Here is a 27,213-nt window from a genome sequence, read left to right on the forward strand (position 1 = left end):
CATAGGCCTCTTCACTAGAATCCATCTTGGCTAAGAGATACACATGCACACATGGGAGGATCCTGAGATAAACCAAACACGGACTCAGAACCAGACAAAGCAAGATGACTGGCAAAGGGAAACCCAGAAGAAATGCTCCATGAAAGTGACTTCAACCACCACGAGGGTGCAACTGTCTCTCTGAGCCCACCCATGTGAGTCTATTCACATATACGTTTTCCTCCTAATAAACACTTGTTTTACTTGTCTCAGTCTCTATGTGGAAATTCATTTCTACACAGCTGATGGGCCAGGGCCTTGGTCCCACTGGTCCCTCGTGGTCTAGTGGCTAAGATTCAGTTCTCTCACGGCTGTAGCCTGACCTCAATCTCTGGCTGGGAACAGAATCCCTGCCTCAAGCTGCTATAGGCCGAGGCCACCTGAGATCAATGTTACATCTGAAGATCACCTTCCCAGCTTTGGTAGTTTTCTATTACTGGGCCTTGACAGTCCAAACAGATTATAAAGGAATGTTTCTCATGGTAACTCCTATGGATTGTGTACACCCTAATCCCCCAGGGAAGTTGCTGAATATGGAGATGGCCAGATGTAAGCTCTGACCTGCTAAGTACAGAGCTCTGGGAGAGGCCTAGAAAGCTGTATCTTCAATGAGCCAACTATGTACGTTTGATACACTTGTCAGAAATTATTCTAAGAATGGGGAGAATCAGGTGAGAGTGAAAGCCACTGCAGAGAAATTCATGGAACGCAAACCCAGATCTTACATTAGTGGCACAGAGGTTATCTCCTAAGGAGTAGGGCATTACAGTTGTGAAAGTGCTTTCACTTACAACTATCTACTAAGGGTGCAGAAATAATTTGTATGTGCCTTCTCCCTATGCACTTGAGAAAGACAGGTGAAGAGTAAACCCCAAAGAGTCTGTAACTTACTACCCCAAAAAGGGGCTTTAGGTGAAAATTTGAATGTGAACATAAATTGGAACTTCCTTTTCACATTACCCAGAAATCCTCTGCTTTTTAAAACTATTAAAAGCAGAATATTTTTTTAAAAAAATATCAAAGGAGAATTTTTTACAATATTCATTTAAAAATAAGATTCCCTTTCCAAAACAGCAGAATACACTTTTTTCTCAAGTGTACACGGAACACTCTCCAGGACAGATCACATCTTCAATCACAATCATCAGGAAATTTAAGAAAACTGAAATTGTATCAAGCATTTTCTCTGAACCACAATGCTATGAGACTAGATATGAATTACAGGAAAAAAAAAAAAAAACACAAACACATGGAAGCTAAACAACCTGCTTCTAAATAACCAACAGGTACTGAAGGCATCAAAAAGGAAATTAAAAATACCTAGAAATAAATGACAATGAAAACATGACAACCCAAAACCTATGGGACGCAGCAAAAGAGGGAAGTTTATAGCAATACGAGCCTACCTCAAGAAATGAGAAAAACATCATAAACAACCAGACTTTATGCCAAAGCAAATAGAAAAAGAAGAACAAAAAAAAAAAAACCCCTGAAGTTAGTAGAAGGACAGAAATCGTAAAGATATAAATGAAAAATACATGAAGGAAACAATAGCAAAGATCAATAAAACTAAAAGCTGGTTCTTTGAGAATATAAAATTGACAACCCACTAGCCAGACTCGTCAAGGAAAAAAGGGAGAAGACTCAAATCAATAAAACTAGAAACAAAAAAGAAGTTACTACAGAACGCAGAAATACAAAGGATCATAAAAGACTACTGTGAGCAACCATATGCCAATAAAATGAACAACCTGGAAATGGATAAGTTCTTAGAAAAGTACAACCTTCCAAAACTGAAACAGGAAGAATTAGAAATCACAAACGGACCAATCACAAGCACCAACATTGAAACTGTGATTTAAAAATCTTTCAGCAAACAAAGGCCCAGGGCCAGATGGCTTCACAGGTGAATTCTACCAAAAGTTTAAAGAAGAGCTAACACCTATCATGCTCAAATTCTTCCAGAAAATTGCAGAGGAAGGAGAACTCCCAAACTCATTCTATGAGGCCACCATCACCTTGAGAGCAAAACCAGACAAAGATACCACCAAAAAAGAAAATTACAGGCTAATATCATTGATGAATATAGATGCAAAAATCCTCAACAAAATTTTAGCAACCAGAATCCAACAGCACATTAATGGATCATACACCATAAGCAAGGGTGATTTATCCCAGGGATGCAAGGATTCTTCAACATATGCAAATCAATCAATGTGATTGACCATATCAATAAACTGAAAGATAAAAGTCATACGATCATATAAATAGATGCAGAGAAAGCTTTTGACAAAATATAATACCCATTCATGATAAAAACACTCCAAAAAGTAGGCACAGAAGGAACCTACCTCAACATAATAAAGGCCATATACGACAAACCCACAGCAAGCATTATTCTCAATAGCGAAAAACTGAAAGCATTTCTTCTAAGATTAGGAACAAGACAATGGTGCCCACTCTTGCCACTATTATTCAATCTAGATTTGGAAGTCCTAGCCATGGCAATCAGAGAAGAAAGAAAAAGAAACAAAAGGAATCCAGATTGGAAAACAAGAAGTAAAACTCTATTTGCAGATGACATGATAACATAGAAAACCATAAAGATTCCACCAGAAAATTACCAGAATTAATCAATGAATATGGTATAGTTGTAGGATATAAAATTAATACAGAGAAATCCCTTGCATTCCTATACACTAACAATGACAAATCAGAAAGGGATGTTAAGGAAACAATTCCATTCACCATTGCAACAAAAAGAATAAAATACCTAGGAATAAACCTACCTAAAGGGACAAAAGACCTGTATGCAGAAAACTGTGAGACACTGATGAAACAAATCAAATATGACACAAACAGATGGAGAAATATACCATGTTCTTGGATTGGGAGAAATATTGTGAAAATGACTATACTACTCAAAGCAATCTACAGATTCAATGTAATCCCTATCAAACTACCAATAATATTTTTCACAGAAATAGAACCAAAATAAGTTGCAACTTTTTTTTTTCAAAATAAGTTACAACTTTAATGGAAACACAAAAGACCCTGAAAAGCCAAAGCAATCTTGACAAAGAAAATCAGAGCTGCAGGAATCAACATTCCTGACTTCAGACTATACTACAGATCTACAGTCATCAAGACAGTATGGTACTGGCACAAAAACAGAAACATAGACCAATGGAACAAGATAGAAAGTCCAGAGATAAGCTTACACACACCTATGGGTACCTTATCTTTGACAAAAGAGGCAACAATATACAACGGAGAAAAGACAGCCTCTTCAATAGGTAGTGCTGGGGAAACAGGACAGCTACAAAAGAATGAAACTAGAACACTTCCTAACACCATACACAAAAATAAACTCAAAATGGATTAAAGACTTAAATATCAGGTCAGAAACTATAAAGCTTAGAAGAAAACATAGGCAGCATGCTCCTTGATATAAATCACAGCAAGATCCTCTGTGACCCACCTCCTAGAGTAATGAAAATAAAAACAAAAAAAAACCTAATAGACCTAATTAAACTTAAAAGCTTTTGCACAGCAAAGGAAACAATAAACACGATTAAAAGATAACCCTCAGAAAGGGAGAAAATAATTGCAAATGAAACAACTGACAAAGGATTAATCTCCAGAATATATAAGTAGCTCATATAGCTCAATATTAGGAAAACAAACAGCGCATTCAAAAAATGGGCAAAAGACCTAAACAGACATTTCTCCAAAGAAGACATACAGATGGCCAAGAAACACATGAAAAGATGCTCAACATCATTAATCCTTAGAGAAATTCAAATCAAAACTACAATGAGCTATCACCTCACACCATTCAGAATAGCCATCATCAAAAATTCTACAAACAATAAATGCTGGAAAGGATGTAAAGAAAAGCAAACCCTCCTATACTGTTGGTGGAATGTAAACTGATACAGCCATTATGGAGAACAGTATGGAGATTCCTTAAAAAACCAGGAATAAATACCATATGACCCAGCAACCTCACTACTGGGCATATACCCTGAAAAGGATCCATGTACCCCAATATTCACGTGTGCTTAGTCACTCAGTTGTGTCTGACTCTTGCGACTGCATAGACGGTATCCTGCCAGGCTCCTCTATCCATGGGATTCTCCAGACAAGAATACTGGAGTGGGTTGCCATTTCCTTCTCCAGGGGATCGTCCCAACCCAGTGACTGAACCTAGGTCTCCTGCATTGCAGTCAGACTCTACCGACTGAGCTACGAGGGAAGCCGAACATTCATAGCAGCAGTATTTACAACAGCCATGACATGGGAGCAACCTACATGTTCATCAACAGATGAATGGATAAAGAAGATGTGGTATATATACACCATGGAATATTACTCAGCCATAAAAAAGAACGAATTTGAGTCAGTTCTAGTGAGATGGATGAACCTAGAGCCTGTTAAAGAGAGTGAAGTCAGTCAGAAAGAGAGAAACAAATATAGTAGATTAATACATATATATGGAATCTAGAAAAATGACACTGATGAACCTATTTACAGGGAAGGAATGGAGACATAGATACAGAGAATGGACTTGTGGACACAGTGGGGGAGGGAAAGAGTGGGACGAATGGAGAGAGTAGCATCTATATATATATATACACACACACACACACACACACACACACACACACACACACACACACACACTATGGAGTGTAAGATGGATAGCTGGTGAGAAGTTGCAGTGTAGCACAGGGAGCCCAGTCTGGTGCTCTGTGATGATCTGGAGGGATGAGATGGGGAGAGGGGTAGGAGGCCAGAGAGGGAGGGGAATGTATGGCTGATTTGCGTTGTGGTATGGCAGAAACAAATATAACATTGTAACATTTTTAAAAATATATTTAAATTTAAAAAATAGGGGCAGGGTTGAGGTAAGAAATACAAACATACATAAGAGTATATAACTACCCCCAAGAACTGAATGCCTGAAGGAGGGAGCACATGACAGAAGAGGAGCCAAATAAGAAAGGGAATGGGGAATCCTGAGGCCCTTTCTCTCTAGGCCTTTACTAACACAGATCCACTGAGGCCTGGGAAAGGCAGTTAGGAACAGAAGTCATGACTGCCGATCTTTTCGTACAGCATGTTGAACAGTAGGCAGAATAGAAAATGTTAGCACTGTAATATTTAAACCCCTTTCCACAAAATGAAAGCTAGACTTAGTGCTGGTGCTCTTACTTGGCTCAGTCTCTCTACTGAAATCTACCATCAGGGCCTAGAGGCAACAAGGTTGGGTGATAAACTCATAGGATTTTCCCTCCTTTAAGCTGACCTGAAGTCTCCATGTTATTATGTCCCTGTCAAGTATTTAACTAAACGGTTAAGGCTGTATATTGTCACCCTGCTTATTTAACTTATATGCAGAGTACATCATGAGAAACGATGGGCTGGAGGAAGCACAAGCTGGAATCAAGATTGCTGGGAGAAATATCAATAACTTCAGATATGCAGATGATACCACCCTTATGGCAGAAAGCGAAAAACTAAAGATCCTCTTGATGAAAGTGAAAGAGGAGAGCGAAAAAGTTGGCTTAAAGCCCAACATTCAGAAAACTAAGATCATGGCATCTGGTTCCATCACTTCATGGGAAATAGATGGGGAAACAGTGGAAACAGTGGCTGACTTTATTTTTCTGGGCTCCAAAATCATGGCAGATGGTGATTGCAGCCATGAAATTAAAAGACGCTTACTCCTTGGAAAGAAAGTTATGACCAACCTAGACAGCATATTATAAAGCAGAGACATCGCTTTGTCAACAAAGGTCCGTCTAGTCAAGGCTATGGTTTTTCCAGTGGTCATGTATGGATGTGAGAGTTGGACTATAAAGAAAGCTGAGTGCAGAAGAATTGATGCTTTTAAACTGTGGTGTTGGAGAAGACTCTTGAGAGTCCCTTGACTGCAAGGAGATCCAACCAGTCCATCCTAAAGGAGATCAGTCCTGGGTGTTCATTGGAAGGACTGATGTTGAAGCTGAAACTCCAATACTTTGGCCACCTGATGCAAGGAGTTAACTCATTGGAAAAGACCCTGATGCTGGGAAAGATTGAGGGCAGGAAGAGAAGGGGACGACAGAGGATGAGATGGTTGGATGGCTTCACCGACTGAATGGACATGGGTTTGGGTGGATTCTGGGAGTTGGTGATGGACAGGGAGGCCTGGCGTGCTGCGGCTCATGGGGTCACAAGGAGTCGGACACAACTGAGCAGCTGAACTGAACTGAAGTATTTAACTAAACAGTTACCTTGATGTCAGCACTAAAATTGTTGATTTTCTGCCAGCCTGAGTTTTCCAAATGAAAATTTGCCCATCTAAGCAGAAGCTCTTCTGGAGATAATTTCATAAGCTCCTCCAAAGTCTCACCATCTCGAAGTAAAGCAGCCAAGGCTACAAAGGAAAAAAAGAAAAACCCAACCGATATATTATATGGTAACAGTCATTACATGTTTATTGAGTCTTTTGACACTCTGTTAAGTAAGTAACAGAGGTACAAAAAGTACTGTGACCTAGTTCCTGGTTTTCAGGTACTCACAGTCTAATAATAAAGATAAATGAAAGTATATAATGAGTTATAAGATGATACAGATAGAAACACTTAATTATAAGAATACACAGCATTACATATTTTAACATCTTGATTATTCATCACATTCCAAATACCAAGTAAGTTCTAGCTTTAAGTTGAACATTGTTACATTATGTCATATATTTACATAAACTATTCTTAAATAATATTAAAATCAGAGGCTTGGGGGAGTATGTTTAAAACTTTGGAGCCTTTTGATTTAAAGAGTATTCAAACCCTATGGTATTTATATTTAAGCATAACTAACTCTTGAAATGTTACACCTGGTTTTTTAAATTAATTTAATTGGAGGCTAATTACTTTACAATATTGTAGTGGCTTTTGCCATACCTGTTTTTAAAGAAAAAGAATTCAACTTTACATTGTCTATAGCACCTAATATGTAAAGGTTCCTCAACACTTTTTTGTTATTGAATTAAATGTGCAGAAGAAGCCAAGGGTTTTTGGTTAAATATCCCCAGAGATAAGAGGTAGAAGCTTGGGCATCTGCACAGAGAATTGTCTAAATTTAGGTACTGTTTTTATGGAGAAGTTGTATAGTCCTTATGCAATAATTCCCTCCCATAGGATAAAAGGAGATTTACACTGAACAAGAAGACTAAAACTGCCTGACTTCCAAAGAGGTCTAAGTAATATCTCTAATGGGCAAACTTCATCTTTCATAGACTCCACTTCACACCATGTCACTCTGGCACTGAGGGATTTAAGTAAAGGCAGAGGCAACATTGTCACTTGTACAGAAACCTCCTCATGCTCTCCATCTCCAAGTCAAAAGGCTGGAAAGGATTAAACAGCCTGACCTCCCTGCACCTGAGACCTTGTCAGAGATAAATCATTTGACTTATTACACGAGCCAATGTAGTTTAATTTTGTTGTCTTCCTTTCCTTGTTCAATGGACTTTAACTCTAACAAGATAAACACTGCTCTGAAGAGGCTAGCAACTAGAAAAATTTTATTTGTTTAAATACAGCCCACTTTGAGTGGACTGAAAATTTTAAGTATCATAAAGTCTTGGATAAATGTGCAGAATAGGACTGTTGACAGGTATTGTGAGACCCTGAAATACTGAGAACTCCCAATATATATTCTTCCCCCAAAGTAACTGAAGATTGATATGGTGATTTCCGGAAAAAAACGTGAATATTTGGAGTGATGCTTAATATTTTAAACTTCAAAAGGAGAGGACAGTGTAGCACTTCCTAGGACCTTAGGACAATTGTATCACATATGCTTATACATTCTACAAGTCTATGATGTGATATCAAACCCTATGCTATAAAAACGGTGCTTCTGCTAATTCAGGAAATATGAGACCATCAAGGGCAGGTTAGAATATTTTTGAAGAGTCTTAAATCTATAATAGAATAGAAAAGGTATTAAAATTAATAGGAGATGGTGTGCCTGAGGGTGGTAATGGGGTGGGGACTATGTGAGTAGAGCAGAAAAGAACTTTGCACAAATTCCTTAAACTCTCTGGGTTTTCGTGTCTTTATTGTGAAATGAATTCTAAAGAGCCAGACAAATGTTAATTACTACTAAAGAAGAAAGTTATAATTAGGCTGTTTTCCTGAATAACACTATAACATTACCTTCTGTTAATTCTAATTATCATCTAATCACCTCAATTAGGTGAAAGCGTGACAGTCTGCATGACTAGAAAAAAATAACCAATAAACAATTTTCAAGATCATGACTGTGTTTCATTACCTTCATTCCTGCTTAATTCAATGTCAGCAAACAAACCGATCTTAATGATCTGCCACAGCAGTCCCAAAACCAGGTGAGGCTTCCCAGCCCTCAAATCCTCTGCACCAATGTTCACAACATGACATCCAATGGCAGAAGCTGAATTCAGTGCCAAGTTCAAGTTTTCCTGCAAGACAGCCAATTTATAACACTTGCTTCTTGACCTTTCTGTTTTTTTACAGTCTTTTTCTCCCTTCACTGAAATAACACTCAGTAATGACATTATGTATTAAGTTTACCCATACATGATCCACAGAAAGTAATATCCAAGCTTTGGTGTTAAAAGCATAGCTAAAACAAATCTATCCTCATTTTTATAGTCTTTTCCAGATTTCCAAGGCAAGTTAACAGCATTTTTAGTTAGCCTCGATTGAAAGATACCGACCCTAAAGGAAAAGGCTGAGTTACTAGAGTAAGTATATCCATGTGGGTTATGTGTTGAATTTTTTAAAATGCCTAAATGAGAGGTCTACTGAATACACATGAGAGTTCTAGAAGTTCTGAATCTCCTCATCCCAAGAGATGGCCTTGCATGAGGAAATACTGCTATATAACGCCCTAATACGAGATGGAAAATAAAAGCCTTCTATTCTTCAAGCATGCTAATTAACTAAGAGCTTAAACATGCTTGCTTATTTCTGTATGTTTGAACGCAAAATGTAATGAAAAGAATATAGGGCTTTGCAGTTACACCTGGATTTGAACTTTAGTTCCAGCACTATTAACCTTGGTACAGCTCTGAAATCTTTCTGCATCTCAGCTTCTATGAAATCTGGAAAATAATCCTCAACTCAGAGCTGTTGTAAGAATTAAATGAGACAATGCAAAATGCAGAGCCTTCAGTCTGTAAAACAGGTCCTCAAATAATAGTTTCATGGAAGGAGAGGAGAAGAGTGCATACCTGAATGATGAATGGTGTGAGTTTCTTCTTGTTGATTGCTCTCTCATCAATTGTATCAGGAACTGAAAGGTTGATCATTTTACTGAAACAGAAATTTTAAAATAAGTTGACTTATTTTTTAAATAATCCATAAATATTCACAAATATTTTAAGGCTTATTATAATATCTATCTCATGTAATCTGAAAAAAAAGCAATGTATGACTTTAGTCAGGTTGATCAAAAAACCATACATATAAAAATGCAAATAAAGGAAAGACCAAAGTGCTTATAGTAGTTGAATATTTCTGAGTTGGGGATTGGGGCATATTTTCTTATTTAATGTTTTGTACTTCTCACATTCTTTTAGAAGAATGAATTACTTGGATATTAAAAACTTTGTTGAGTAAGTGTTAAAAACAGATAATATCCCACATTGGAACTGAATCTCTCTGTTAGATCATATAATGTATAATTAAAATGATTTCATCTACAAAGACTGAAAATTAGTTGAGCATGAGATTCTTTCATTCACCAAATATTTATTGAGTACCTAGATGATGCACCTGGAGAAGGCAATGGCACCCCACTCCAGTACTCTTGCCTGGAAAATCCCATGGATGGAGGAGCCTGGCGGGCTGCAGTCCATGGGGTCACTGAGTCGGACACGACTGAGTGACTCCACTTTCACTTTTCACTTTCATGCCCTGGAGAAGGAAATGGCAACCCACTCCAGTACTCTTGCCTGGAGAATCCCAGGGACAGGGGAGCCTGGTGGGCTGCCGTCTATGAGGTCGCACAGAGTCGGACACGACTGACGCGACTTAGCAGTAGCAGTAGCAGATGATGCACCAGGTACCATATTTGGTGCTGAAAATACAGTGATAATATCGATAGAAAGAAAAGTTGTATTAATTAGGGCAGGATCTGACTTAGAACAACCTCATTTGGTAAAATTTGGAGTTAGACTCTAACATTTTAGATGTTTATACTACTGTCCTAAAACAAGTTATTTTGCATAGAGAAAACCGTGCTTATTTCCATGCAAAATTTAAATATTAAACAAATAGTATCATATGAGTCTCTCTATTAAAATATATGGGAAATTATTTCTTTACAGCCTATAAGTGGCAAGTAAAAGGGTATCTCACATTTTTAGAAATCATCTTTTTAAATAACCAAAATGACCGTATTGGAAAAAAACAAATTTTATATATTGTACACTGTCATCAGAAATATACCCACTGTACTGTTCTAAGTGTTCCAATATGTACTTACTCAATGCTCACAACAAATTTCTGAGCAAGCACAATAATATGGGGATCATAATGGATGGATCCTGAAATGCAAAGCAGTCAAGTACCTTTTTTTTTTAATACTTCTTCCCTACTATGGAAAAGGTCAGTTTTCATTTCAATCCCAAAGAAAGGCAATGCCAAAGAATGCTCCAACTACCGCACAATTGCACTCATCTCACACACCAGTAAAGTAATGCTCAAAATTCTCCAAGGGCTTCAGCAATACGTGAACCGTGAACTTCCAGATATTTGAGCTGGTTTTCGAAAAGGCAGAGGAACCAGAGATCAAATTGCCAACATCCGCCGGATCATCGAAAAAGCAAGAGAGTTCCAGAAGAGCATCTATTTCTGCTTTATTGAGTATGCCAAAGCCTTTGACTGTGTGCATCTCAAGAAACTGTGTAAAATTCTGAAAGAGAAGGGAACCCCAGCCCACCTGATCTGCCTCTTGAGAAATCGGTATGCAGATCAGGGAGCAACAGTTAGAACCGGACATGGAACAACAGACTGGTTCCAAATAGGAAAAGGAGTATATCAAGGCTGTATATTGTCACCCTGCTTATTTAACTTATATGCAGAGTACATCATGAGAAACGCTGGGCTGGATGAAGCACATGCTGGAATCAAGATTACCGGGAGAAATATCAATAACCTCAGATATAAAGATGACACCACCCTTATGGCACAAAGTGAAGAAGAACTAAAGAGCCTCAATGAAAGTGAAAGAGGAGAGTGAAAAAGTTTGCTTAAACATTCAGAGAACTCATGCCGTCTGGTACCATCACTTCATGGCAAATAGATGGGGAAAGAGTGGAAACAGTGGCAGACTTTATATTTTTGGGCTCCAAAATCACTGCAGATTGTGACTTCAGCCAGGAAATTAAAAATGCTTACTCCTTGGAAGAAAAGCTATGACCACCTAGACAGCATATTAAAAAGCAGAACATTACTTTGCCAACAAAGGTCCATCTAGTCAAGGCTTTGGTTTCTCCAGGAGTCATGTATGGATGTGAGAGTTGGACTATAACGAAAGCTGAGCGTGGAAGAATTGATGCTTTTGAACTGTGGTGTTGGGGAAGACTCTTGAGAGACCCTTGGACAGCAAGAAGATCCAACCAGTCCATCCTAAAGGAGATCAGCCCTGGGTGTTCATTGGAAGGAGTGATGTTGAAGCTGGAACTCCAGTACTTTGGCCACCTGATGCGAAGATCTGACTCATTTGAAAAGACCCTGATGCTGGGAAAGATTGAAGGTGGGAGGAGAAGGGGACGGCAGAGGATGAGATGGTTGGATGGTATCACCAACTCAATGGACATGAGTTTGGGGAAACTCCGGGAGTTGGTGATGGACAGGGAGGCCTGGCGTGCTGCCGTCCAAGGGGTCGCAAAGAGTCGGACACGACTGACATTGACTGACTGAATAAACTGAACTGAACTGATGTACCCATGGGTTAGTTAGACAAACAACATCAGAACATTGCAGTTTAAGGAAGAGAGCATTTTCTTGCAGGGCCATGCAAGGAGATGGGTGGCTTATGCCTTTAACAATCCTGAACTTTCCAAACACTTTCAAGAATGCCCACTTATACAAAACTTGAGGGAGGAATGTGATTAGCTCTGACAACCTTCTTGCTGTCAGATATTCTATTCTTGAAGAAAAGTCATAGTGAGGTAACTGTGTTCTGTAAACCTCTAGCAAAACAAATATTAGTCTCAATGCTGAAAGGTAAGATTCCAAGCTTGACTTTCACATCCAAGGTCCTGTTTAGGAGGAGGGGCTTCCTGGGCAAGCTGATTATCCTGCCTGAGAGCATTCATCCAGCACCCAGTCTTGGTCCTCCCACCAGTGGCCAGTCACAGCTGAAGATGCAGCTCTCAGTCTCTGGGCCCTCCTCTTACCAAGGTCCCCATACCCTGCCCAGCCAGTAAAGGAGGGAGCCAGGTGCCCAGCCCACAGTTGCCCTCAGTCTTCTCAGTCTACCCTAACTTTGGGGGGGAAGCTGGGTCTTGTAGACTCTGACCCAATCAGATTATTGCAAGCTCTGGAGGTGGGGATGGCAAGGTAGGTTGCCTAGTGCTCTGAACCCTGGGCCAGGCCAGTCTGTCTCTAGCAAGGTCTCTGGACCTCTGCAAGACTCGGTGGCCTGTCCCCAGGCTCCACCCCTTGCTACCCAGACCAAGGCCAGAGGACCTGGAGGGCCATGGACGAAGGCTGAAATATACCTTTTACTACACTCTGCTGAGAGGCTGACTATTGGTGGACCTGGTCTTCTAACCTCTATGGTCTTTAGCTAAGGACGGCAGCTCCATGCCCATCTTGCCCCTATTACAGTATCTTCCTTGGTGAGATTATACAAACTTTGACTGAAAGTGGGTAACTTAGACCATCATGGTCTATTTCCACTAGCCCAAGATAATCACATTCTACTCTGTTTCTATAACTCAGGTAAATTAACTAACAATATCATGTGATGATATAGTTTTTATCTTCCTCTAACTGAAATATTATACTTAAAAAGCATAATGTCCCCTCAGACATATATATTGCAAATGGGGGAACCATTTATTCATTCACTGCTGGAGCTATAGTTGAATTGTTATATTTTGAAAACAATTTTTATTGGAATGGAGTTGCTTTACCATCTTATATTAGTTTCCGTTGTACATCTAAGTCAATCTATTATAGGCATACATAGATCCCTTCATTTTTGGATTGTCTTCCCATTTAGGTCACCACAGAGCACTGAGTAGAGTTCCTTCCACTTTTTTCGTTTTTGAATTCAAATTAAGTTATTTGTATTAACTGGAGGATAATTACTGTACAATATTGTGATGCTTTTTGCCATATATCAACATTAATGAGCCATAGGTATACATGTGTCCCACACATCCTTAAGCCCCACTCACCTCCCTCCCCACCCTATTCCTATGGGTTGTTCCAGAGCACTGGTTTTGAATGCCCTGCTTTATGCATATATAAACCTGAATGATGATTTTCCTGAATGATGAAATATGCAATTTTCTCTATATCACATATGAGTTATGGGTGTAGTTTTTTCTACATTAAATTTGATATCTGTATTTATGTTTGGAAATCTAGCTGTATATTTTTGGTCATGATAGATGGACTATTGTATGTTTCACATCTGGATATCTCTGCACTCTTTTCCCTACATAAACATGGAATGCTGTATTCTTCACATAGGAAAATTTGAGCACATGTTTTCCTGAATAAAGTATGGAATATTTTGCAGTTTTCTAATGAAAATCTCACTTAAGATTTTCGGACATGAAGTATATAATTCTCCATAGTCCAAATATGAAACACCGAGGCAAATTTTCATTACTGAACTAGGAAATTTGTACATCTCATAAATGATCATCTAGGTAAAGATTTTCCTACATGAAAGTTGGCATATTTCATATTTCACATAAAGAAATATGGACACAGATCTCCTTGTTTGGGGATACTCTGTATTTCACATATGAAAACATGGGTGCTGATGTTTCTACACTAAATATGTAACTCTCTATATTTCCCATTTGAAAATCTAGACACAGGTTTTCCTGCATGAAACATGCAATATGCTATATGAAAATCTGGAAAAAGGTTTTCCTGCTTAAATACTGAATGTTTTATTTTACACTTATTAAAATCTGTGTGCACATTCTGCACATGACATATGGAATTCTCTTGTGTTTCTCTTTGGAAAATATAGACATTCAGGAACCTACATTAAATATTAAATTCTCCTTAGAACTCATATTAAAATATTGGCACAGGTGTTGTGGGCCTAGGTTTTCACTGTGAAATTATATAATTCTGTATGATTCACGTGTGGAAATCTGAGTGCAGATTTTCCTAAATGAAGTATGAAATCATGTATATCTTACAGATGATAAGTTAAGTGTAGATTTTCTGCTATATTGCTATATGGGATTCTGCATATTTCATATAAGAAAACCTTAATTATGATTTTTTGACATAGAATATGTAATTCTAATTTCACATATAGATATCTGGGAACAGATTTTCCTACTTGAACTATGACATCTCTATATTTCACATATAGAAATCAGTGTACAGATATTCACGCATCACATATGAAATTTTCCACGTTTCGTATGTGGGACTCTCAGGCCAGATATTTTAGAAAATATATGGAACTCTCTATATTTCCCAAGTAAAAACAAGATGAGGAAGTTTTGAGATGAAATATGGACGTTTGTTCATTTCTCATATGAAAACCAGGGTACAGATTTTCTTACATGACATATGAAACGTGTATATTTTAGATACGAAAATTTGAGTTCATATTTTTTACATGAATTATGGAATTTTCTATGTTTCAAATATGGAAAACTTACCTTAGATATGCTTCTATGAAATATAGAATCCCTATATTTCCTATATGACATGTGGACCCTGATTTTGCTCCATAATATGTGCAATTCGCTACATGTCATATATGAATATCTTGGTTTAGATTCTCCCACATGAAATATGGAATTCTCTGTATGTCCCTTGCAAAACATGAGGGCAGGTTAACTTGACGAACAATGGAATTCTTTATATTTCACATTTGAAAATCTAGGTGCAGATTTTCTACATGAAATATGAAATTCTGTACATTTCTTGTATTAAAGTATTAGTGCAGATTTTCCCACTTCAAATATGGAATTCTCTATATTTCATATAGGAAAGCCTGAAAGATGACTTTCCTACAGGAAATATGTAACTTTCTATATTTCATACACGAAAATATGGGTACAGAATTTTCTCCAGGAAGTATGAAATCTGTATTTCATGTCTGAAAATCTAGCTGTATATGTTTGGTCATGATATATGAAATATTGCTTGCTTCACATATGGATATATGTGCACGTATTTTCCTGCATGCATAGGGAATTCTGTATTATTCACATAGGAAAATTTGAGTATCCATTTTCCTGCTGAATCATGGAATTCTACTTTCATAAATGAATTTCTCAATTAAATTTTCTGACAAGAGATGTACAATTCTCTATCATTCAAATATGAAATTCCAGTAGCAAATATTCATTCCAGAAATACGAAATGTGTACATTTCACAAATGAAAATCTAGATAGAGCTTGTCTTACATGAGGTGTGGTACTCTTTACATTCCATATAAAAGATCTGAGCACAGATTTCCTTGATTGAAATATAGACTAATCTATATTTCACATATGAAAATATTGGCGTTGTGTGTTCTACAATATATGTATTTCTCTACATTTCACAAATGAAATGTTCAATTCTTCGTATCGCATTTATAAATATTGGCTGCACATTTTCCTACATGGTATATGGAATTCTCTGTGTTTAGCATTTGAAAATATAGACTTTCATTTTCCTACACTAAATATTAAATTCCCTAAACTTCACATATTAAAATATTAGCATGGGTTTTGTAGGCATAGTTTCTCAAATGTGAATGTGGAATTTTGTGTTTTGCATGTGGACATCACATTAGAAGTTTTCCTAAATGAAATATGGACTTCTGTATATTTTACAGGTGATAATTGGAGGAAGGGTTTTTCTGCTATATTGATACATGGGATTCTGTATTTTTCATATATGAAAATCTTATGATTTTATTACATAAATATGTAACTGTCTATATTTCACATTATACAACACTGGGAAAAACTTTACCTACATGAAATATGAAATCTCTACTTTTCACATATATTAATCAGTGAACAGATTTTCACACATGACATAAGAAATTTTTCATCTTTCATATAAGGAAATCCCATCCCAGACATTCATACAAAAAAACCCTGAAGTCTATATTTCATATATGAAAATACAGTTGCCAATTTTCCCACATGAAATGTGGAGTTCTCTCTATAGAATCACATGTGAAACCTGGACACCCATTTACCACAAAATATGAAATCTTCTATATATCATATAGGAAAATCTCTGCTCAAATTTTCCTCTAGGCAGTACTTAACATTATGTATGTCACACATGAAAAACTGGGTGCTAATTTACCCATGTACAATCCGGAATTGTGTATATTCTGGATATCAAAATCTGTGCACCAATATTACTACCTAAACTATGGAATTCGGTATATTTCACATATGAAAATCAGGGTGAAATTTTACTCAGTTAAAAATGGAATTCTCTATATTTTACATATGAAAATGTCAGTGCTGAATTTACATCATGAAATATTGAACTTTTTGTATTTCACTTTAGGAAAATCTGGATGCTGAGTTTCTTACATGAAATATGGTATTTTCTATACCTCATATATGACAATCTGGGTGGTGACTTCCTTACATTAAATATGGAAATCTCTATATTTCACAGACGAAAATCATGGCGTTGGTTTTCTTAAGATATGGAGAACCTATATGGTATTGGAGTTCTCTCTGTTTCACAAATGAAAATATGTGCACCACTGCTTCTTCGCAAAATATGGAATTCTTTGTATTTCTTCTATCAAAATCTAGGCTTGAACACTCTTTCATGGAAGTTGGACTTCTGTATATTTCACATTTGAAGATCAGAATGGATTTTCCTATGAGAAATATGAAATCACTGCATTTCGTGTGAACCACTGGTTCTTCAGGTACTGACACATTTGTTCCCTGTTTGTGTCCCTGTGCCTTGCACATGCGTGTGTACAGGTGTGTGCTTGTGTCACCTGTGTTTGCGTGTATGTGCATGGGCCCAGCCCCCTGCTGACATGGGAGATGAAGGCGAAAGAACATGAGATGTCTAACAACGAGAAGAGGAGGCAGGAGACGTCTACAGTCTAGGGGAGACTGGTCCACGCATCTCTGCGGTGACCCTGTTCAGGACAAGAATGAGCAAAGGATGGCCAGTGACAACTCTGGGTAGTGAGTCCACAAATCTGCAATTACCTCAGGAGACAAAGACAGGCTCACAATTTCTGCTGTGCTGTTGTGTGTGTTTGTATCCGCAAGAGGGGTTGGAGGGTTTGCAGAGTCACCCAGTGTAAATCAAGTGGTGGGGGCTCTAAAATCATGACCTGTGGACCCCTCAGTCTGTGGGGGCATTGGCTCTGATTAAAACTCTTCAAGAAATGGGCATAGAAGGAACCTACCTCAACATAGTAAAGGCCACATATGATAAGCCCACAGCAAATATTATTCTCAATGGTGAAAAACTGAAAGCATTCCCCCTAAGATCAGGAACAAGACAAGGGTGTCCACTTTCACCACTATTATTCAGCATAGTTTTGGAAGTCCTAGCTACAACAATCAGAGATGAAAAAGAAATAAAAGGAATCCAGATCGGAAGAGAAGAAAGTATAACACTCACTGTTTGCAGATGACGTGATGCTGTACATAGAATACCATGATACTATCAGAAAATTACTAGAGCTAACCAGTGAATTTAGCAAAGTCGGAGGATACAAAATCAATACACAGAAATCATTTGCATTCCTACATACTAACAATGAAAAATCAGAAAGAGAAATTAAGGAATCAATTCCATTCACCACTGCAACAAAAAGAATAAAACATCTAGGAATAAACTTACCTAAGGAGACAAAAGAACTATATACAGAAAATTATAATTTGATGAAAGAAATCAAAGATGATATAAACAGATGGAGAGATAATCCAGGTTCCTGGGTAGAAAGAATCAATATTGTGAAAATGACTATACTACCAAATGCAATCTACAGATTCAATGTGATCCCTATCAAAGTACTAATGGCATTTTTCACAGAACTAGAAAAAAAAAAGCCACAGTTCGTACGGAAACACAAAAGACCCTGAATAGCCAAAGTCATCTTGAGAAAGAAGAATGGAGCGGGAGGAATCAACTTACCTGCTTTCAAATTATACTACAAAGTCACAGTCATCAAGACAGTACACAAAAACAGAAATAAAGGCCAAGGGAACAAGATAGAAAGCCCAGAGAAAAACCCACACACATGTGGGCACCTTATCTTTGACTTAGGAGGCAAGAATATACAATGGGAACAAGACAGCAGTTTCAGTAAGTGGTGCTGGAAGAACTGGACAACTCAGTGCAAAGAATGAAATTAGAACACTTCCTAACACCATCAGTTCAGTTCAGTTCAGTCGCTCAGTTGTGTGCGACTCTTTGCGACCCCATGAACCGCAGCACGCCAGGCCTCCCTGTCCATCACTAACTCCCGGAGTCCACCCAAACCCACGTCCATTGAGTCGGTGATGCCATCCAACCATCTCATCCTCTGTCATCCCCTTCTCCTGACCTCAAACTTTCCCAGCATCAGGGTCTTTTCCAATGAGTCAGCTCTTCCCATCAGGTGGCCGAAGTATTGGAGTTTCAGCTTCAACATCAGTCCTTCTAATGAAAACCCCGGACTGATCTCCTTTAGGATGGACTGGTTGGATCTCCTTGCAAACCGAGGGACTCTCAAGAGTCTTCTCCAACACCACAGTTCAAAAGCATCAATTCTGCGCTCAGCTTTCTTTATAGTCCAATTCTCACATCCATACATGACCACTGGAAAAACCATAGCCTTGACGAGACGGCCCTTTGTTGGCAAAGTAATGTCTCTGCTTTTTAACATGCTGTCTAGGTTGGTCATAACTTTCCTAACACCGCACACAAAGATAAACTGAAAATGGACTAAAGACCTAAATGTAAGACCAGAACCTATATAACTCTAGGAAGAAAACATAGGCAGAATACTCTATGACACAAATCATAGTAAAATCCTCTATGACAAACCTCCTAGAATAAAGGAAATAAAAACAAAAATAAATAACTAGGTGCTAATTTAATTTAAAAGTTTTTGCATAGCAAAGGAAACTATACACACAGTGAAAAGACCACCCTCAGAATGGGAGAAAATAATAGCAACTGAAACAACTGACAAACTATTAATTTCCAAAACATACACACAGCTCATACAAGTCAATACCAGAGAAACAAACAACCCAGTCAAAAAGTGGGCAAAAGTCCTAAACAGATATTTCTCCAAAGAAGACATAGAGATGGCTAAGAAACACATGAAGAGATGCTCTCCATCACTCATGATTAGAGTGTTAGTCGCTCAGTCGTGTCCAACTCTTTGCAAGCTCACGGACTGTAGCCCACCAGGCTCCTCTGTCCATGGAATTTTCCAGGCAAGCATACTGGAGTGGGTTGCCATTTCTTCCTCCAGGGGATCTTCCTGACCCAGGGATTGAACCTGGGGCTCCTGCACTGCAGGAAGACTCTCTACCATCTGAGGCACCAGAGAAGCTCATTATTAGAGAAATGCAAATCAAAACTACAACGTGATATCACCTCACACCAGACAGAATGGGCATCATCAAAAAGTCCACAAGCAACAAGTGCTAGAGATGGTGGGAATGTAAATTGATACAGTCACTATGGAAGACAGTGTGGAAATGCCTTAAAAAACTAGGAATAAAACCACCATGTGACCCAGCAATCCCACTATTAGGCATATGACCTTCCAAAAACCAAAGCTGAAAAAGACACACGTACCCCAGTGTTCACTCCAGCACTATTTACGGTAGCCAAGACATGGAAGCAAGCTAGATGTCCATCGACAGAGGAATGGATAAAGAAGCTGAGGTGCGTATATACAATGGAATGCTACTCAGCCATAGAAAAAAAGGAATGCATCTGGGTCAGTTCTAAGGAGGTGGATGAACCCAGAGCCTATTATACAGAGGGAAGTAAGTTAGAACGAGAAAAACAAATACCGTATATTAACGCATACATGTGGAATCTAGAAGGATGGTACTGATAAACCTGATCCCAGAGCAGCAATAGAGACGCAGACATAGAGAACAGACTTGTGCACAAGGGTAGGGGAGGAGAGGGAGTGGGTGAGATAAATGGAGAGAGTAGCATGGATGAATATACATTAACATATGTAAATAGATAGCCAATGGGAATTTGCTGTATGACTCAGGGAACACAAACGGGGGCTCTGTAATAACCTAGAGGGGTGGGAATGAGCGGGAAGTGGGAGGGATTCAAGAGGGAGGGGACATATGTACACCGAAAACTATGGTTAATTCAGGTTGAGGTGTGACAGAAATCAAACCAATACTGTAAATAATAATCAATCAATGAAAAATAAATATTTGTTAAAAGCTAGAAATAGGTTAATTTGGAAATTACCTAGAATGTCACAATTGAGAGGGAAAAAACCCCTTAATATGTGATCTATTGCCTTCCAGGTTCCGTTCTCTTCATTTTTAAAAAGTATGAGATAGGGGAGTTAATGTCTTCATGATACTGTATCTATTATTTGGACCAGGAACTGTTCTCTGTGATATGTGCATGCTGACCTGACATCCCATGGTCTTTCATGCACTTAGGAGACACTGTGTTCAATCCGTACACGGTAAAGTTTCCTGCGGATGGACATGTGGATCTGCCTTTTGATCCAGAGTACACTAGACACCGCAATGTGTTCCAGATTGGGGGTCAGATACAACACGTCTCTGTTCCTCTCCACCTGGCACCAATCTGACTCAGCTCTTGCCAGGGAGGTGACTTTGGGTAAATTCATTCACCCGTTAACCGCTACGTGTTTCTGCTTCCTCAGCTGCCGAAAGGGATGACAGCATTAAAAATGCTACCTCATAGTGTTGTGATGAGTACTCAAAGACTTCATTATACGTGCACACATGGAGAGCTAACCACGGTTCAGAAGGGTGAGCTTATCTTCCTGCCTCTCTTCACTTCCGTTTCTGCTTGTACTCACACCCCCGTCCCCGCCCCCACCCTTTTCCCCTCCCACCCCAACTCCGCTCTCTAGCACCCGTGTTCCATCCTCAGACTCTCCATCCAAAATCATGGCTGACGATCTCCTCATGATTTACCTCAGAAAATATCCATACCATTACCCTTGGATTAAAAATCATGAATATTAGCAGAAGAAATAAGAAACACACTAAAACTGGCAATGTGAAAACTAAACAAGAAATAAAGCATTAATGATGAAAGTTTGACTATTAACATTTTCATATCTTCATTAGATTGAGATTTTCAGAATTTGATACAGGGGAATTACACTTGATAAAAAGAAAGCCAAAATAAAAAAAAACCTATGTGAAGAAGTTTCTTGGCCTTTAAATGACCCTCTGTAAGGTTTTTAAAACTTTATATACTCTAGTTCTATAACTGGCCAGTGACCACTTACTTCCTGTCATTATACATATCATAGGAAGGGGTCATTAGACTTGTAACTGCATAGAGAATATGCACTAAATTTTTCCATACGAGCACATGATGAAGCCTCAGTGTTGTATTTAGGCTTCACAATGTCCCCACAGGAAGAGCCGAATACTCATTATGCTAAAAAAAAAAAAAAAATCCTTCCCCCATGCCTCATACAATCCATTCTTGAGGCCCTGAAGGGCTGAAGTGATGCTGCAAGGTCCATGCGGTGAGTCAAAGGTGGTCTTGACACTGTGTCCCTGGAGCACTATCCAGGGAAATGTGGAACAGCAATAATATTAACTACAGTAATGACAACAGCTAGAATTGACCGGGAACGTACCATATGGCACATACTGTTCTGACACTTTCCCCTGTCTTAACATGGTCAGTGTTCTACACTGCCCCATGAAGTAGTTAAATTTACCCAAGCTAGTGCTTCTATGTGGCTAATGGAAGAATGAGGCACAGAGACACTATGTTACTTGCTCAGAGTCGCCCAGCAGTCAGGGAACCACCGGTCTCGAGGCATTGTGGAAACCTCAGTGTGTTCTGTATTTATTCAGTCAAGGCTAAGATCCAACGGCTATGGCAAAATATGTAGAATAACAGCTACCACATAACACAAATTGATCTTACCTCATAGAAATGCACACGAAATAGAAATCGGATTTCTTCAGAAATCTTTCAGATAGAGGCTTGGCAAGACTGCATCAGGATGTTTTGTAGAAAGGATAGTCTGAGAGCCTCCTCAGAACAGCAGACAGCAGGTCAGTGAGTCTCCTAGACTGGAGGTCTTGGGTTTGTGCATCAGAGAAGGCAGCAAACCCCTGTCACCTACACATGCTCCCAGTGGAGACAGAGCCTGGCAGGAGGCAAAATAAGACCATTCCTCTGCTCTAGTAGTGCCTAGACAAGTTGTCCATGTCAATCAGAACTGAGGAATTCTAAAAAAAGAAAAATGGAGATTTCATGATCCGCACTCGGTGCATCTCACTTAGTGCAGCTACAATAGTGCCCTAGAATCTGTCCGTTTTCACTATGCTTGGGAAACTCTCAGGGACTTTAGTAAACCTCATTAGTAGCGAGACTGTCAGCAAAATAAGGGAAATAGCGATCAGAACACATATCAGAAAAAAAAAAAAGTAGAGATGATCAACAAAACCCAAAGCTGGCTCTTTCAAAAGATCAATACAAATTCATAAACGTCTACTCATGTAGACCAAAAAAAGCAAGATATCTAAAGACAACACTTACGAATATCGGAAGTAAAATAGATTTCAGATCTCACAGAAATTAAAAGGATTCTGTGAATGATTATAATAACTACATCTGGCAATTTCGGTGAAAGGAACTAACTAACAAAGTTGAGCCAAAAAGAAATAGATAATCTATTTAAAAATCGAGCTTGTAGTTGAAAAATTTACAGAAATCTCCAGGCCCAGGTGGTATCCCTGGCACAACAGACAAAGGGAGGGAAAAAATGGGTAGGGACAGAGAAAAGGTGACTATATTCTAACACAACCAGTTACTCAAGGTAAAATGGGCCAAATCCAAGCAATGTGATGAAGCCATTGGTTTTATTTTCTCATTGTCCTCCAGCTTCTCCTTCCTGCCTCCCTCCTTTGCCCCAGTTGCTTCCTCCTTCTTAAGTCCTGCCCTGCATCAAGAGTAGCAGTGTTATGAGGCGCGATTCCCATATTGTAACTGATATCCGCTGGCTGACTGACATTCAGCTGGATGCTATCATCCCTGCAGCTGGTATACTCAAGCTTTCTGTCTCATCATGGACCAGAAGGTTTCACTCCTAATTTCAGGTATAGCTAGGAGAGAAGGTGCAGGGCACACGTTGGAGCCTTGAGTCCTTCATCTGTGAAATGCGGATGACCACAAATTGTGGGAGAAACAGAGATTTCGGCACCAGACCCTTTGCAATGAGTGCTAAACCCAATGAAACATGACAAACTCAGAGCATCACGGGACTCCTTGACATTCAGAAGCACCTCAAGTAGATTTCCCTGCCAGGACTGTTGCGTTTATTGCTCCTTCAGCCTGGAATGCTCTTCCCTTAGGTAAGCCCATGGCCTGCTCCCTCACTTCCTCCACATCTCTGCTTAATTGCCATCTTTCAGGGAGATTTTCCCTCATTATCTTGAATAAAATAATAACATCATACCCCACACACCCCCTTTCCCCTGATCTAGTATTATCTTTCTTCATAGTGCCTGCCACCCACCCTTGATTTACTTACTGACTACCAGGTCTCTGAAACGAGAGACTTGGTCCGTTTTGTCCTGTTACAAACTCCTCGAATAGCGCTCTGGTATATGGCAGGTGCTCAGAAAACATTTGCTGAAGGACAGTCGGGAGCCAGGCCCTTTACACACATCGCTAACATGCACAGGTACCCTCCAAGACCGACACTGGCCCCACTGAATTAATTATCATACACGCTCAATGACACACAGTCAGCATGTCAGGTTCCAGGCTTCGGAATCATATCTGCCAGCTTCCAAATCCTCAGCTCCTGGACAGAGACCTCACAGCCAAGAACTCAAGAGGTTTTATTTCTAACACAACGACTCCAAACAGCTCAGGTAGATACCCAGACACACAAAAAAAGGTCACTGAGTATCTGCACAGAGAGCTCACAACTCGAGCCTCAGACCCTCAAATACGACAGAGACCAAACACACTGCGACAAAGAGCCTCCAAACAGACCAAGGTCGTCAAGACAGAAACAAATGAGAATCGCACAGATACTTCACATCACGGAGACTGACTTCCGAACCACTCCGGACACTTACTAAGTTAATACAGAAACCGCTAAGCAGAAAGACATAACTTTGAGTAACTCAAGAACATCATACAACCTGCAGATAAAGTTCCCAGACAAATGGAAAACCTGCACCCTGTGCGCAGACCCCAAGCAGCTGAGAGTTTCCACCTTAAGACAAACCCCTCCTCAAAGCAGCTCAGAGACAGCACAACTTGGGACCCAGAATCAAAAGCTCAGAGATCTCACATTCTGGGGCGCAGACGCCTACACAGACATCTCACACCCAGGGACTCAAGTGCCCCAAAGCTCCAAAAATGCACATCCCGGCACACAGGCACACACATCCTAGAGGCTTTGGACTATGGCTCTCAAAATCCACTCCGATCAAATACCCCATCACCCACAATCCTGGCCAATGGCTCAGAGAGATCAAGCGTACCCAAAACAGCATCTGTGATGTCACACGTAGCCATACACAACCCCAAGCTCCCTGACCCAGGTTACTCTCCAGGGAGAGACACGAAACAAGCCCTGAGACCTCTCCCTGGTCATGAATTGCATGCATCTGTGCGACTTACCGCGCGTTGCCATCTGATCCAGACTGAGGGAGAGCTCAGTAAGACTGAAACACGGTCGCCCTGCACAGCCACTGACTGTGCCGAACCTCGCCAGTAACCAAGGCAGCCATTCAACCCCTTCGGGAAAAGCGGTAAAACTCGGAGAAAACATGGCACACTCTGAAAAGCCGGGCAAACGAACGCAGGCGCACTGGTATACACACGCCTCGCGCCCAGAGGTCCAGCTCCGCGACCTCAGTGCCTGTCTAAGACAGGCAGCCAATGGGAACTGAGCAGGAGAAAAAGGAGGGCGGGAGTAGCCGGACTTCCGCGTATACTCGCGCTCCGGAAGAACTAATTCCGGCCATCTCCCGGTCGCCTTACCCCCAAAGCGGCAGCCAATCTCTCGCTCTGGAGCCATCCCCACCTTGGATGTGACCATGTCAAAACGAAGGGGTGGAGTTGGAAAAGAGACAAAGAAAGTTGCGGCTTAATATCAGTGTCCACTCAAATTCAAATGCGGCGGGAAGGCGGAGTGGAGCGAATGCGGTTGGACCCAGTGGCGCCATGAGTGCCTCCGCTGGGAACTGTGGTCGATGCCCGACGCGGTGTCAGGGGACCCTCTGTGTTGTCACACGCACTCTCCCAATGGTACCTTCCAGAGTGGGTGGTCCTACCGCTACCCCTCAGCGGTACATCCCAGGACAAAACTGTTTCATCTCGAGCGCCTCTTGGTGGTGAGATTGGGGAACAACAGACGTAGATTCCCCAACCTTCCCAGGATGATAATGCAAAGGGTGGAAAGACAAAGTCAGGAGGAAAACCCCACAGATTGCCACACTCTTGGACTCGGAAAAAAGTCTTCATAAACTGAAGATTACTCCTCTGTGGTGGCCACTATTGTAACAGGAAGCATTCAAAGAATTTTCTCTGTGCTGAGCATTGGCATTGGTGCTTGTTTGTGCTTTCCTGCTTAACACAGAATAGGTCTCATGGGGAAAGGCGGCCACAGTCCCCCAACTGGCAGAAGAGATAAAGCTACTGAGAATGGAATCCGAAGGCCTGGCGTGGGGACGGCCTCTGTCGCTGACTGCGAGTGATATGTGAAAGGACAACAGGACTTTCCATTCTGTTAGAAAAGGGGTCATCTCCAAGGGGACCCAAGGACACCATGTAGGTGAGATAAAGACCACAGCTTTGTCATCATCTTGTCATCCCTGAATATGTTCCCTAGCAGAATCCTCAGCCTGTCTAGCTGTGCCTCTCTCAACGAGTTTAAATTTATTCATTCTGTCATTCAGTCATGTGTGAAGCACATGTATGTGTGAAGCACAACTATGAGTGTTAGGAAGGAGAAAATCAACCTTGCCCTCATGGAATGTACATTCTGTTGGGATCATACACCCCCAAACTCTAAGTAATTTTTCAGGCGTTTGTAACTGCCGTGATTAAAATTAAATCGGGATAGTGAAATAGAGAGAGGGGATCATGTCTAGAAAGAGTGGTCACGGAAGTTCTTTCTAAGATTGTGACTTTTGAGCAAAAGCCTAGAAGAGATGCCTCTCTGGGAGAAGAGTACCCCAGACAGAGATAATGGCCAGTGGAAAAAGTGGGGAGTGGAACTCAGTGTCGTGTGTGTGAAAACAGTGAGGAGGCTGATGTGACTGTCACAGCGTGATGGAGGCAGAGCCAGGAGATTGGATGAGAGAGGTAACGAGGGGCAGGTCCCATAGGGCGTACTGGCCATGGGGAGGACTTTGACTTGAGCCCCAGGAGGGTTCCTACAAGAGAAGCCCCCATGCTTCCTTCAGAGGCCCAGGTCAGACAATGATTGTTGAGGAACGCCTGGTTTACCCCCAAGAAAACCACAGGCCCTCTGAAGCTGAACGTGCCTTTCCTCGAATCCCCACTCTCAAGGGGAATGCCCCCTACTGCTCCCAGTGAACATCCATGTCAATGGATGATACCCTCAGGAGAGCCAGAACAAGGACCCTCGTGGTGTGAGTGAGGTCACATTCAGTCTTACAGAGGCAAAGAGGGACGATGTAACAGGCACGGAGTTGTCAGGGAGAAAGACAAAGCTAGAGCATTAGATAGGAGCAG

The 27,213-nt window shown here is 40.2% G+C and overlaps 1 protein-coding gene across 2 annotated transcripts in view; it reads right to left on the reverse strand.

Annotated features, from left to right (window-relative positions):
* The window catches only part of LOC145537100 (plastin-3-like), a 37,776-nt gene extending 12,001 nt beyond the window's left edge, over positions 1–25,775 (reverse strand). The window contains exons 1-5 of one of the 2 annotated variants that reach the window (XM_081567769.1): positions 25,132–25,775; positions 22,414–22,721; positions 9,311–9,392; positions 8,371–8,536; positions 6,321–6,463 (exon numbers count right to left, since the gene is read on the reverse strand). In XM_081567769.1, coding sequence (XP_081423895.1) covers positions 6,321–6,463; positions 8,371–8,536; positions 9,311–9,392; positions 22,414–22,418 — 396 coding nt within the window. In that variant the 5' untranslated portion in view covers positions 22,419–22,721; positions 25,132–25,775. The remainder of the gene's footprint in view (positions 1–6,320; positions 6,464–8,370; positions 8,537–9,310; positions 9,393–22,413; positions 22,722–25,131) is intronic. The other variant, XM_081567770.1, reaches the window with a different exon arrangement.
* Between the last annotated feature and the right edge of the window lie 1,438 nt (positions 25,776–27,213).

The sequence above is a fragment of the Giraffa tippelskirchi genome, chromosome X (assembly GCF_054371585.1).
Source record: "Giraffa tippelskirchi isolate mGirTip1 chromosome X, T2T-mGirTip1v1.2.pri, whole genome shotgun sequence".
NCBI classification, from domain to species: domain Eukaryota; kingdom Metazoa; phylum Chordata; class Mammalia; order Artiodactyla; family Giraffidae; genus Giraffa; species Giraffa tippelskirchi.